At 40.6% G+C, this 15085-nt stretch overlaps 1 protein-coding gene across 1 annotated transcript; it reads right to left on the reverse strand.

Moving 5' to 3' along the window:
- Positions 1-4139: 4139 nt before the first annotated feature.
- On the reverse strand, positions 4140-12866 carry ppp2cab (protein phosphatase 2 catalytic subunit alpha b). The gene is made up of 7 exons (XM_042007644.1): positions 12557-12866; positions 7299-7508; positions 7019-7192; positions 6784-6873; positions 6452-6613; positions 5003-5121; positions 4140-4910 (listed from the first exon to the last, which is right to left on the reverse strand). Exons 1-7 carry the CDS (start codon positions 12656-12658, stop codon positions 4838-4840), a joined length of 930 nt encoding a protein of 309 aa, XP_041863578.1. The 5' UTR covers positions 12659-12866; the 3' UTR covers positions 4140-4837.
- Between the last annotated feature and the right edge of the window lie 2219 nt (positions 12867-15085).

Below are 15085 nucleotides of genomic sequence, written 5' to 3' on the forward strand. Positions count from 1 at the left end.
TCGAGAAGTGGAAGAAAAGGGATTTCAGTGACTTTGAACGTGCCATGGTTTTTGGTGCCAGACTGGCTGGTCTGAGAATTTCAGAAACTGCTGAGCTACTGAGATTTTCACACACAACCGTCTCTAGGGTTTACAGAGAATGGTCCATAAAAGAGAAGTCTGGATAAAAATGTCTTGTTGATGTTAAAGGTCAGAGGAGAATGGGCAGACTGGTGGGAGTTGATAGAAAAAAATGCCATCTCTGAACACAACCAACCTTGAAAGAGTGAAGTAAAGCAGCAGAAGACCACACTGGTGCCACTCCTGTCAGCTAAGAACAGAAAACCGAGACTACAATTCACACAGACTCAACAAAACTGGACAAAAGAAGATCAGAAAACAGTTTCCCCCTTTGATGTGTATTTAAGTCTAAGTCTAAATGAGTTTCCATTTAACTCCACATTACGATGTTAGGGTCAGAATTTGGTTGAAACATGAAAGCATGGATCTACCCTGCCTTGTATCAATGGTTCAGGTTCTTGGTGGTGATTTTTTGGTGTAGGGAATTTTTTTCTTAGTGATACTCAGAGGCAAGGTAGGTCAGGTAGTTCGTCTGATGGAAAGTTGTGGAACATCAGCTTCATATAAGCTAGCTCACTTTGTGCCCTATATTAGCTCAAATTTCTAAAGAAAACTGGGTTTTATTCATTATTCACTGTTGTTTTAGTCAAATAATCAACGCAGGCAAACAATTAGCAAGCTGCTCTGCTAAAACAATCACAAATGTTCCGAACAGACACAAGAGCAGCCGAAGCAGATGCCTGCCAGACCCCCACCCCCACCCGAATATATCCAAGTGGCCCCTGAGGAAGGAGATGAGCAGCTGAGTGTTGAATTAATTGACTGTTGTTGAGAATAAACATATAAATACAAAATACAACATAAATAGAAATACGGCATAAATAGAAAAATTGTTCTGAATTGATAATAATAAATAAAAAATTGTGTTTATTTTAGAACGATTTGAATGGTTAAGAAAATCCTCAGGTATCACTGTAATGTAGGTTAGGTCAGTAGTTTGGGACTCATCCTGCTTTGCAGTAGGAACAGAGCACATTTCCAGTACAGCAGACTGGGTGACTGCTTTCAATCTAATCAGAGAAATATTTACATTTTCTAGATATCAGAAGATTAACTAGCAACAACCATATAGCATCATATATGTTTCCCCCACTAATCTAATGCCTTCACCTGTAAGTCTACTGATCTGGAGATACATTAGACTTCATGTGTTGCTACATGATGGAGACAAGGACGTGGAGTATTGGTAGTCAAATCAATTTCCCTTGACATTTCCTCTCTTATCTCTCTCGCCCTCTCCCCTTCCACCAGGGGCTGATTCGGAGTGGCTGGGGGCACTGGGCCTTGGGCCCAACCAAGATATGGGTGTGCAACCTGGGGCTCTCTCGTCCCCTGAGGTGGTGGCGTGGACTGCCAGGGGTGAGTGGGCGTCAGAGGTGCTGCTGCCCTGGACTCTTGGCTGGGCCGGGCCTTCTGCCTCAGATGGTCCTGGAGAGACGGGGGCGCCTACAATGGCCAGCTGAGGAGTTGGTCGCCCGGGAGAGAGGTCTTTCTCCCGGCTGTGCCCCTCCCCGCGCCCCTCTTCTCCTCCGCCACCATCATACACATCGCACTTAGGGAACTGTGGGGCAGGTGGAGATGGTGGGTTTGGCTGAGGGGTCCCAATTTGCGGGATCCCTCGGTGGACCCCTGCAACTGCCTGCCCCACTAGATTTTAATCACAACTTAGAGATCAATACACATTTAGGGCCTCAGGGGACGGGCACATGGGCTGTGGGTGAGCGGACAGGAGCCACAGAGGTGGCCCTTCCCCCATCCCCTCCCATTGTGACCTCTCTCCCCCCGATTTTATTTACGTGTTAGACACTACCACATTTAACAGTACAGCACTACACACATAACACACAAACTCACACACACTGAGGGAGTCCTGAGGGAGACATGTTCTTGTCCCTGGGTAACCTAGCCTTGTTATTGGATCGGCGTGGACCGCGGTGGTTTTGCCTGGGGTGGTCGGGCTCCGTCGGGTTCCTGGGCGGGGCTCTACTGGGGGGGATGGGTAGCCCTTGGATCTGCGGGGTGCCTGCCTTCCTTGCGGCCCCACTGGGCCTGCTCACTGTCACCCTGAGCTGCTCGGGGCCCCTGCCCCGTCCCGCCGGGGGCTCTGGTCTGGGGGCCCCTCTGCTCTGGGCTGAGTGAGGCTGCTGCTCTCTCTGTTTTGGCTGTCCTGGGCTCTGTGCTCTGTGGACCTGCCGGGCCTTTGGGGCCTCGGGCTCCCCCCTGTCTCCTCCCTGTCCACCCCTGCTTCGGGGTGCAGCGTGGTTACGGCCCCCTTGCATGCACACATTTCATCCTTGTTGCATGGTCACACATGCACATTCTCACATGCAAGCTCACAAACGTGCTTCTCTCTCCATCTGCTTCCGACTAGATGTTTCTCTACAGGTATGTTTGATGACTGTAGTACTTTTTCATGTCATCATCCTATTTCCTTTATGTTTCATGTAGTACTGTGATAGTTTATATTGTTTTTTGTGAATACTGATATTATTTAGGCAGCCTAGACAACTGTTATTTCCACATTTTAATCCTGTCCTTTTCTCCTTTTTGTTTGTTTTTTATTTTTTTATTTTCTTTCTCTCTTCCTGTCAGGTTTGGCACTGACATATCAAGACTAAAGAAAATAAGATTACAATAAAAAATAATAAAAATATCGAGGACAACCATATAACATGTCTCCCTTGGTAGAGCAAATCTGTCCAGCAAACAATGGCACACAGACCACCGTTCTGTAGGATTTATCCTTTGGAGATTCATAAAGTTTTTATCTATCTGATGCTGGACAGGACAGGGTAAAAAAAAAAAAAAAAAAAACCTTGTCATTTTTGGTGAAATCCCTGAAAGAACAGATAGAATAGAAAGCTGGACTTCATGGACTTAATAAGTGATCTTTCCAGGGAGAAAGCTCCACGTTCACCAAGTGGTGAAAAAGGCTGAGCAAGGGCTGGTTTGTGAATTGTGAATGGGATTGCAAGAGACTGACTCAGCAATCTTATTACACATCTTATTACACAAAGTTCTACCTTTTAAAACGTGATTATTTAATTTAAAGACGGCTCCCAGCCATTGTTTGGCTGTAAATCTCCACAGTGGTTTGCTTGTGACTGTATTACATTCAGTTCATATGACACAATAAACCAGGTCCTATTTTTTTGGGTTTGTTTGTTTCTGAGCCTACCTAGTTTTTTTTTACCATTTGCTTCTGATTTTATTTTTATTAACTTTTTGTTGCATCTTTTTGCCTTGATTTGTTTCTCAACAAATTCTCCGTCTTACAGCAAATAATTGAATCTAAATGAACTTCATTGTATTTTTAGTGCTTCCTCTACCAAGTAGCCCAACTGTCATGTTTTTATTTTCACAAATGTAGGTATGATGGTCAAAATATCATCATTAAAATGGATAATTTTATGTATTACAGTATCAACATTTGGTGGGCACTTCAGTTTCTTTTCATGGGTCCCAAAATCCCTGGCAGCACCCCTGCCAGCAGCTCTGGAAAGCTGTGGAGACCATAGACTGGTGGACACTGGCGGCAGGTTGTAGCAGCTGCAGAAATGCTTCTGTAAGTTGCCGCTGCTTTGATTTGAGCTGCTCGCCTAGTTCGTTTAGATATTTTTCTTATTTCAGGCTGGCAATACAGTCACAAATTTCAAGACCAGGTCATTTAGGATTAGTAATTACACTTTCAAAATAGAAAAATATGGTTATGAAACAAAGTCGGTGGCACGCTTACCCCTTACTGAGCCTTTCCAGATGTCAAAACATAAAAATATTATCTACTTTATACTTGTATATTTGTGAAAAGTTAGTCATTAGCATTGTTGGCGAGAATAATACTTTTGAAATATTCACAGAACAATGTTAAAAAGGCAAAATATCCAAAAATCAATAAAAGAAAATTCTAAGTGAATCCACTCTGATTTCAAGTTTAAAGTCATCTTAAGAAGACCTGTGACCCCAAACAAGTCATCCATTAAGTTTTCAGCAGTGCAGAATAAAAACAAAACATTCACATCAAAAAGCCACCTTGGTTTTTATTATTCAAATGATTTGGTTAATACAGAGTCTGCAGTTCAGAGGGCCTTATTGAGTTGATGAGGATGAACATCTTCATCTATCCTACAGACCAAGCTGTGTCGCTGCATGAGAAGGGTTGTCCTTAGTTACATAGAACAGAGAAATTGTGTGTGAAGCTTGCCTGATGCGGGTTTAATTATTACCATTAAAAAACATTTTAGAGTGTTAAATCTTTATCTTTTTACATTTCTTTCAATTTACAAAAGTGCAAACATCACACTGGGATATTTTCAATATAAGCCAAGGCCTTTGGGACTAAAACAGTCATATTTTATGTTATAAACTTTTGTCTCGGGTCTTGAAGCCATCAGTCCAGCTACATGTACAGAACTAGGAATTTAAACATTAAAGCTGTGTTATATAGCTGGGGAGGGGGATTTTCAGTCAAAGTCCTCAGCAATGAATATTGTCATGATTATGGCACACACTTTTTGGTCCATACATAGACACAAACATTGTTTTTTGCAAAATGCTTAAATAGGTCTTTGTGTGAATATACAGTGTGCACTGCTGTGAAGCCCCCCTCCCCCCATTCCAAAGTTTTCCAACCTCCCAATTCCTTATTCATGTTGATATTGATTGAAAGTCATATCATGGAAATACTGGACTAGACTGTACAAGGGTCAAAGACCAGAGTTTACAGGAAGTAGTCTGGGGTGCGGCGGGTTACATGAGGCTCCCCTCTACGAGGTGCAGGGTCAAACTGCAAGCTGCAGGAAAGGAAAGAAAAAAAAACTCTTAAGTCCTCTATAGTGTCATACACAATTACATACACCGTCTCCCCCCGTCCCTTTGTACTTACAAGGAGTATTTGAGGGTATCATCAAGTTCCATGATAGCTGCCTGGTTGCCACAGCGGTAGCAGTAATTAGGAGCACTAAATATTGTCACCACATTCCTCTCATGGCACCAGTTGTAACCCTGAGAGAAGCACATATATTATTAACTGAAAATGGATAAGAAAGTGCGACTAGAATGAAGCTTGAACACATTTAAACTCTGTGTAAGTCTTTTGGATCAGTGGTTCCCAACCTTTTTTTTTTTTTTTCTTGAGGACCCACTTCATGCAAATCCTAAACCACTGTGGACCCCCTGCCCACCTCATGCTTAGCTTTATGCTTTCATTAGTAAGAGTCACTCTGGCTGAGTCCCTTCCTTCAGTGAAGCCAAATTTAAATTAACAACATATACTTTTTCCTTTTTGCCTCAGACACGTTTTACTAGTTAAATGTTGCAGGGATAATCAAGGCCCAGATGTAAATTAGCCTAAGGCTAAATCTGGTACAATGCATCAAATGGCAACATCCATGATTAAAATTGTACATTTTCCCTTACAAACAAAATAAAGATCACCAGGACAGAGATTAAGTGTTCCTCTACTATAGCTCCACCTCCTCACTGACCTCACTAAACCTCATGGATGAAAACTGTAGGATGCACAGGTTGTGGCCTTATAAGTGGCTTTTACTTTACTGTACTTTTATTTAATTGTTTTGACTACACGTGTTAAAATATTGTATAGCAGATTTTGATGACTCCCCTTTGTTCACTTTGGCATCTGGTTTAAAAAGTTAGGGTTTTCAGGGTTGCAAAACAGTTCCATTACAAAGAACTTGAGTAGACACCCTTTTACTAGTCTGTGTGGACATTGTCTTAATTTTTTAATAACAATGGCTTTAAATGGTCAAAGCCTCAGAGACCCCCTGTGCTCTTTGGGGGGCCCCAGCAGTATCTTAATTTTGCCTAACAAACAATATTGTTTATTAAAACTTGTTGCTGACAGATCAGCCTTGGAGGATGGAGCTTTGCCAAGCCGCCTCACCACCGTTTCTGCTTGAAGCAGTTTTATCGTCATTCCCACTGTTTCCACTGACAGGTCTCGTTAGGTTTTGTCTCCTGTCAGTCAGCTTTCTTGTGCTCTGTAAGCACCATGAACTGCAGACTACTTTGTCAATTTAGAATCGTACAGGTATTTGTTAGCATTAGACGTGCAAATTAGACAACATTTTCTCTTCCTCCATGAGTTATTCCATCATTTTTGTGCATTTGTGTTTTAATAAAACAATAACTGAATGAACATCCTATCAGTGTGGTGATTCTATGATTTCTTTACTGGAGAATTTCTTCAACTTCCCTAGTTATGAGTTCCGTTTACAGTGAATATGCAGCCATCAGCTGGTTACGAAGTCACCTTTAGCAGCAGTTTCATAAACACGTTTTCAACACAAATACCCAGTATATGGACACACACCTCCATAACCAGCTGGTGGGCTCGAGACACCAGTGTGAGGCGGTTGGCGTGGTTGAATGTCTCGGAGATGTCCTGACCAAACGTGTAACCAGCTCCTCGTGGGGAGATGCCCCAGCCGCCGCGGTCATCAGGGTCTGACCACAGCAGGTCACACATGGGACCCTGCAGGAGATGAAGAAGAGGACACGCTGGTTAGCATCAACATCATCATGTTGCTGTAAACAGGCTGAATTTAGAGGGGCGATTTTTTACTTTTAGGGGAATGTTCATGATCAAGTTGTGATTTTTTGACCACTGTGTGATGCTCCACGTCATTTCAGTATAATCTTTACCTCATGTGGGACCTCCTGTAAACGGTCCAGAGCCCTAATGTGATCCAAAGTATCTATAGATGGTGACAGGCCTCCGTGAAGGCAGAAAATCTAAAAAAAAAAAAAGAAAATTCATAGTTTATCCTCTGAATTAGCTGTGAATAATTTGCAAATCCTCATCATCCAAGAAATATCTTCTCACTAATAATGTTAAATGATTCATTTCAAAGAAGCAGAACTAGTTCTGCATTGCTACCTGAGAGTCTACCAAGGCAGTGAGGGGGAGGTAATCAAACAGGTCTGTGAAGTACTTCCAAACGTTGGCGTTTCCATATTTTCTTAAGCATTCATCATAGAAACCATAGACTTGTGTGATCTGTCTGCTCTCGTGGTTCCCTCTGAGGATTGTGATGCGCTCCCGGAAACGAACCTAAAAAAGATATGAGCAAACCACAGATCTGAATATTTTAGTTTGTTCTTTCCTAAAAAAAAAAAAAAAAAAAGCCTGTTAAATTCTGAAGTTTTACTCATCTTACCTTAAGTGCTACAAGTAAAGTGACGGTTTCTACGGAGTAGTACCCTCTGTCCACGTAGTCTCCCATGAACAAGTAGTTAGTGTCTGGAGATTTGCCTCCAATCTTGAATAGCTCCATGAGGTCGTGGAACTGGCCGTGAACATCCCCGCACACCGTTACCGGACACCTCACCTCCTGGACGTTTGACTCCTTTGTCAGGATCTCCTTTGCCTGGAGAAAGAAGACAGATGTAATTGTGGTTTATGAAAGTATCTAAAATAATAATAAATAAAATTTCATTATAGCATTTGATAGCATGACAGGCAGGTACAGTTTAAATTTTATCCTCTTTGCTTACTGAACAGTTTGAAGACCCACCACCTCATTAAGATGCGTGACACTGTGTGTGTGTGTGAATTTAGGTGCATGGGTGTGTGTAGTTTCCTGGACAGGCAGCTCTAGCTGTACTGCAACACTCTTGCAAATCAATTAATGTGATGTTTTCAAAGCCTGAGTGTAGAATGCTTGAGAGTATTTTTGGATGAACACTGTTTATTCCTATTACTCGTTTAAGATGACTTGGCTTATGAAGATATGTTGTGGCAACACCGGTAACAACTGCACACAAAAATAGAGCTGTGGAAAACCATTTATCCTTGGACAGAGCTCACAGTTCCACCCATCCAAAACAAAGAGGGCGAAACTTGCCACTGCAGTGTATGACTCAGCATGCGGCCGACAGAGAGGGCTTTTAGGAGCCATTAGTTACCGCCGTCTCCTGTGCAAACAGGGAAAGTCAAACAGATGAGGACCTCAAAATGTTCACAAACCAGCATTTCCCTGCATCTCAACAATCACTTCTACGAGTCTTGATATTTTACATCCGAGATTCTGCTGCGTGGTAAGATTTCAAAAAGACCCCTTATTTTCACAAATCAGAGCCTTTACCAGAAGAAGCTCAAATAAAACAAAAACTAAAAATCTCGACCACCCCGCTTAGCCGACGTCCTGAACCAAGAGGAAAAGTAAGAGGCCTTAGAGCAAGAGTCATGTGTACTAGACCACTATTTATAGGAATGATCCTGAAGCTATTGCAGATTTACTTTGAACAAACTCATCTCTCTTTGCATCAAAACATGTAACATTCATCAGTAGTGAAATCTGATTAGGGTCTCTATAGTTCCCTTAAAAGAAAAACCAAAGAAAAAAACAGAAAGAGAGAATGGACATTGACACAGTGCTGCAGCTGGCCAGTTGCCACAGAGACAGACAACCCCGGAGGAGCCAGGACATGGCAGCACAATGCTGACCTATATAGTACAAACCCTCCACGTGCCCGTCCACCATGTGGCAGCAGGCCTTTTGGTCACTGGGCCCTGGCTGACAGATTGACCACAGATTGACTGAGCCGCTAAGCCAGAGAGAATATTCTAGATATTTGTATTAAAGTGGAACAGCAATCTACAGTATTTAATCCTTTATCTGATGGACGTGAAAGGAAATAAGCAGGCCAGTTCAGTCTGTCTGGGACCCTTTTTACTGCTCACTGCTCTGGACTCGGTCACCTCCAGCTTCATTGGCTATAATAATTTTTTTGAAAACGTAACTGTGAAATCAGCAAAGTTTTATATTTTCTTACTGTAAAATAAACTTTTAATTTTATTTCTCTCCCGTTTTTTTAATCCGTAAATTCATTCACTTTTGCCATACTTTAACCTTTGGTCAAAACTAAGCAGTGACCTCATCTGTGTCCTGGTTATTGTCAGCAGCTCCAGGTCCTCCATCACTGGCAGTAACCTCAGTTGTTGCATCCAGACAGAAATCATTTATTATCCCTTACAAGATTTCATTTTGTGATTATGTAACCTTGCAATATGCCAAACAACAACAGAAACACCACACAGGATTAACATCTACCTGATCAAATATTACATAAAGGTAAATGAATTAAACTAGTTCAATGTGACCTGCTGCAGGCACTGGAACAGCTTTTTATAAATTACAATCCAAGCTTAGATTTAGTGATTAACAAATATTTCATCAGGGGGCTGTTTATCCAGGGGGGGTGTAGGCAATGTGTGATGATAGCTGCCCACCCAGCTGTGAATGATAAAGCATAAGAGAGGTTGAAGCGCCTCGAACAAGAATACATTTGGGACCACACCTGAAGATGTGGGGGATGTACGCCCAAACCAAATTACAGCTGTACTCAAGACATCCGATGTCAGGCAGTCAAAAAAAAACTGCTTAGTCAAGAAATGAAGTCAGCGTTTCCTGGTTACCAAAATATAATCTCATTAAACACAGCTCAGGGTTTTGCAGCAGGGTGAATAAAGCTTTACAACTAGACAAGCAATGACCTCACTGAACATGTTTACAGAACACGAGTTAAGCATCAGGCTAGCATGACCACTTAACCCACTGTGAACATGATAGCGTAAGCATTTTTACCTAGACAAGGTCTGAATTTAGGTAAGATGGATTTAAGAACTATTTAACAGCATTTTGTCTCAAAGGCTTTAACAGGGATCACTGAACTCTAATCAGATGTCTATTTGCAATGTTTTTGCAATTAGGAACACAAAGCTCTTCAGGTGGACTCATTCTTCCAAGTAAAACAACGATAAGAGCAGTAAATACAGCTGCTTCAAACTGGTTAAAAACTGCGGTCAGGCAGAAGCCCTCAGCTCCAAATGTGGGGCAAAAATGACCACAATTCATCTTGCTGACACTCTTATGGTAATACCATGTCACTTTAATAATTAAATAGGGACTCAAATCCAAAATTTCACCCTCAATATATTTAGCTGGATCAATTCCACCTTCTTTTACCATAAAGCTTGTTAATTCTAAGTAATCTCATCTCGTCTCTTGATGGTGACTCATTTATATGGACGGTCTATAAAACAGGCGTCATGGGAGAGTAAAATGAGATCAAATTTAAACTCAGGGTAAAAACATGAAAAGAATAAAACGGGTGGTTATGTAACAAACAGACTTACTTCTGAACACAGGAAGTAAAGAAAAATGGACAAGCTTCTGTTTGAGGCATTGGTTCCACTCTTAATTCCATTTTCTCTGTATAATTGACAGAAGCATAAATCTAATTTTCAACAGACAGGACTGTCTGCAGCCAGTAAATTTCAAAACGGATTAAACATGATTAAATGACCAAACATACCTCCTTATTCTGTAAACAAACATTTGGAAAATGCATCCTCTCTGCATGCTAAATGGTAAGTGACAAACATCTGTAATGTTCAGCCTTTTCCTGAGAAAGCTTGAAAGCAGAAACAAAGACAGAACAGATTGCACAGCGCATTTCATTCCTGCGCACCTACGCATCCCAAAACAGAGAGGGCTGCGCTCTGAGTCACCATGAACCTCAGTCACACACTCTGATCCCCAGAAACAAAAGCTTTGATAGTGATGGTGACGCAACTCACAATCAATCCCATCCTCTGCTATTTTTACATCAGGGAGAACATTATGTGGATGTGTTGTACTGAAAATATTAACATGGCTCACAGGAGAATGGGTGGATGGCTGCACGCACAGATGCAGGTGAGCTGATATAGCCTCCTCTCCTTTTTCCCCACTTCTCTCAGCTACTTTCAGGGCATTTTGCTCCATTAGGAGGCAAACAAGAGAAAGTGAAACATCATTTGTGCTGTTCCTTCACCTACATGCTCATAGATCAGTCTGACGACTGTACACAAGGTCAATGAGTTATCAAGACTGAAAGATCCAGAAACACTTAACAGCATCAAGATAGCAGAACACAAAACTACCCAAAATAACTGGTGTAATCCAGGACCTCTGATGCTGACATCTAACAGAGAGGACATCACAAGAATATGGGATGTAGAACTTTCTAGAACCAACTTATAAAAAGGGCCCAGTCTGAATGCATTAAAACAAAAACAGAGCAAACTGATTAAAATCAATTAAAAAAAAAAAAAAAAAAAAAAAAAAAAAAAGTCTATAAAAAAAGGGTAAATTTTCTTTTAGCCCAGACTTCCAGAGCTGCAAATCTGCACAAGGGATGGTGAGGAAAGATTGGGGTTAAGCTGCAGCTCAGACTACTAAAGTGCACAGAATCTGTTGGCCTGTATCAGCCAAAGAAGAAACATATGTACACAACTGCACCCAGCGCAAATCAACTGATAAGTACACAACTCAGACAGAAAAAAACATCAGTAAACTTGCTAAAAAGATCAAGGCAACGTTGTACTGACTTATGTTTGTGACCATAGAAATGCCAGCATCAGAGGCAGCGCAGCAGCAGCCCAAAGGACTAGGGGGGAGGGGTTACCATAAAATGACAGCCAGGCAGGCATTTTTAGAATTAACACATGAAAACATACACCAAAAACTCAATCTAATTATTACACAGGGGTCAGAGGTTAGAAAGTACCACACTTCAAGTGTCTTTTATCCATTAAATGGTGCTTCAGTTTGAAAATTGACAACCATATTACCTTGTAAACAAGTAATCCTCACTTCTGATCAACAACAGAAGTAAATGAGAAGCTAAAATATACAACAGGTGTCTTAAGATCTAGTGCAACGTTCAGATTTAACTTTAACTAAAAAGGCAGTTCATTAAGTGCACCAGGGTACCCGGATTTTGATATTAGGTTTTTGCAAGGTAAAGTTCCCGATTCTATATATGGTTATTTCGGAGGCTGAAGTGTGATTTGGTATTAAAATTACTCCACAACATGAGGTCATTCCAGGTTTTTTTTTTCCCTACCGTCATTGATTTGGACAACATGCAATTAAAGCCAAAAGCACCCAGACAATATATTGACATACTGACTTCATTAGGGCTGATGGGTATCATGAGGTCACAGAAACCCACCTTTTACCAGCAGGTAAAAAGAGGTTAAGTTTAGCTGAAGTAATTGAGCAGTCTGTCAAACTGTCACAGCTAGCCAAGAGATGATGCAGTCCTTCTGACAGTGTGAATGAAGGCGGCTGTAAATGTGGTATGCGACTTGAATTCTCAGTATGGGTATGTCCCTCCTGCCTGGAGAAACCTTCAGTAATACTACGAACTGCCAGCAAACAGTTATATCTATACATTTCATTCAGTGAAGCCGCTTAACGGACTGTCAAGAAGTGACTGGCTGCAAGTAATGATTGTAAAATACACACCACACTGTGAAATCTACACTATAGACGCCATTTTAAGAATGTCTGGAAGGCGCCGAGAAGGACAAACGTTAGCAGGGACTTGGTATTCAATTAGCAATTTATTAATATACGTATCTCACCTTTTCACATAGTGTCTTCACCTGTCCCTCTGACAGCTGCTTGCATTCGTTGAGCTGCTCGATCCACTGATCAAGTTCTTTCGTGAACGCCTTTTCGTCCATTTCTGCGCTTTTTGGGAGTAAGTGTTGTATTTTTACTGTGACGTTAACGAGTATTCGGGAGGCAGTTCAAACATATGTTCCCGTCTTCTTCTAACCAAGCAAATACTGCAGAAGACAACTGTTCTGCTCGCAGGCGTATTCACCCCCAGCGGCCAGGTGGCAATGATTTGACTGAATTGAATCTGAGGGCGAGAGAGGGGGATCTGTTAATGAATCGCCCTGGAAATAAGTTCTTGTCGAGTGCCCGCCATTAGATACTGAGCTTCCGGTTTTAGTCATCAAAGTGTTGTTGTTGACGAACTTCTAGCGAAGAAAATTATCTAAAGCGTTTAAATAAATAAATAAAAAGGAATGTTCTTCAGCTGCATAATTGTCCAAAATAGTCAAACATCTGACATATAAGTTTAAAATTAATTTTGAATCTGGTTCATGCTAATCAAAATAACCTAATCAAATTGTTACTCATTCAAACTGTTAGCTACAAGCTACATTAACAGCACGTAGCAAGATAAAAAGTAAGCCTATAACATAATACACACCCTAAAGTACCCAATATTAACCACTTTGTCTTAATTATTTCAGAAGACGTATAAAATAGACAATTTTGAGTGCTTGTGGTAAAATTCTTATCCCTGTACAAAAAACCGTTGTACTTCCGGTCTCTTTCTGGTTTATTGTGTTTAGCTTGACTTAGCAGTAGAGCGCGCGACACAAATAGAACCGGATACCGAAGACTCCTACTCAGTCATTGGTTCACTGCGCTGTATCCTCTGCGGTGTGATTGGCTCGCCGTTTAACAGAGAAGTTCTCAACACACATTTGAGAGAATACATCATCGTTCCCTGGAAGCATGACGTGAATGTTATGGTCTGGCCACGATGTCACTGTTTATTATGTAGGCCACACCAAATAAGCAAATACAGCTATTCAGCACCACACCCGGTGCGATCTTTTAAGGCCAACAGCGTTATTTGACCCTTTAGCTGTTTCTGCAAATCCTGACAGTCTCTCTCTCTTTCTCTTTCTCTCTTGCTCTCTCTCTCTCTCTCTCTCTCTCTTTCTGTGCTATCGACCTTAATGGCTGCACACAAACTGAATAACAAAACATCAGATTCAAATCTCTTTTTCTGCGTCTCTTTTTGTTTATTCCAGGGAGCCTTTGTAAGACCAACAGATGAAAACTAGCCCTTTGGCTAAATCTGGCAAATTTAGAAGTGTTTTTTTATTGTGCTCTGTACCTGTGAAGTAAACAACTTGTTCACTTCACAGGTACAAAACTGGGTGACTTTGTTACTTTATGATGATTGTAGGAGCTGTGGTTTATTTTAATTTAATTCCACATACATTACTCTTGTAATGAAAACAAAAGTTGATAAATTTAACACAAAAATGTGCCTATGGCAACCACTATTTCCTGTACCGAAAGTAGAATGATTTAAACAATATGCCCCAGAAGGCAATACCTGAAGCAAGATGGTACTTCATGAAATATGGAAGTGGCTTTTGAGTTATAGAGGTTTGTATGTTTCTTACTTCTGCTTTGATTTTTCTGCTTAGACTTGTTCATTTGTATTCACATTTAATTTTATTATATGCATATTAGATACATAGGGCTGTGAATTTATTTAATTTATGTACGTTATTGTTAATTTTTTTGTGTGTTGGTTTTTCTGTCCTATAAGTGCTTTCTGACACTTGGCGGGAAAACATTGTAAATAAAAGTTTGTTCTTAATGTTTTGCATGGTTAAATAAAGGTTAAATTAAAAAATAAATACATGCTATAATATAAACTTCAAAGCAGCATTGATCTTCATTTGAGAATACTGTACTATAATACTTTAAAATAGCCTCCCTTAAAATCCAAGTCAAAGTTACAATATTAAACAAACAATTCTAGAAAGTTTAATTTAACCAGGATGCTGGCAGGGCTGTTAGTTGATTTTAAAATAGCTACAGCATGAAAACGTGGAGAAACTGCAGTGAGAATGCTGCTCTCTTCGAGATGCAGAAGACAACTTCAGCCTACAAACTCTTGTTAAGAGACGACCAACATCAGGAGAATTATTTCCATAGTGGATCCGGTATAATAAGAACCCAGATGGAAAAATATCACGGATGCAGTTGTGTTGTGTAAATGTCTATGCAAGATATGAAGCTGTTTATAATGTGGAAAAGTTATTATGTTTTTTATTCTTTGATGTTATTCATCAATATGAAAAATAAAATAAATATATTTTTTGCAAAAGCTTTGAGTTTAATATTGTTTTTAATAAGTTTAATATGTTTTTAAGAAATAAAAGAGAAAATATATATATATTTTTTTGGTTTGAAAAAATCTGATAGCTTTTTTAGTGGGGGTGGGGGCTTATCGCCCAGCCCTGGGGCTCTGTAGTTTGTGTATCTGTTTGGAAGCCTGACACAACCCA

This window comes from Melanotaenia boesemani, chromosome 15 (genome assembly GCF_017639745.1).
Source record: "Melanotaenia boesemani isolate fMelBoe1 chromosome 15, fMelBoe1.pri, whole genome shotgun sequence".
NCBI lineage: Eukaryota > Metazoa > Chordata > Actinopteri > Atheriniformes > Melanotaeniidae > Melanotaenia > Melanotaenia boesemani.

Bases quoted from the DNA above. Each gene is read 5' to 3' on its own strand.
- ppp2cab (XM_042007644.1), bottom strand. From the start codon at position 12,658: ATGGACGAAAAGGCGTTCACGAAAGAACTTGATCAGTGGATCGAGCAG. The intron at 7,509-12,556 runs GTGAGATACGTA...TTCTTTCTCCAG, and splicing joins TGAAGACACTATGTGAAAAG to GCAAAGGAGATCCTGACAAA. The intron at 6,614-6,783 runs GTAAAGATTATA...CATCTCCTGCAG, and splicing joins TACAGGAGGTCCCACATGAG to GGTCCCATGTGTGACCTGCT.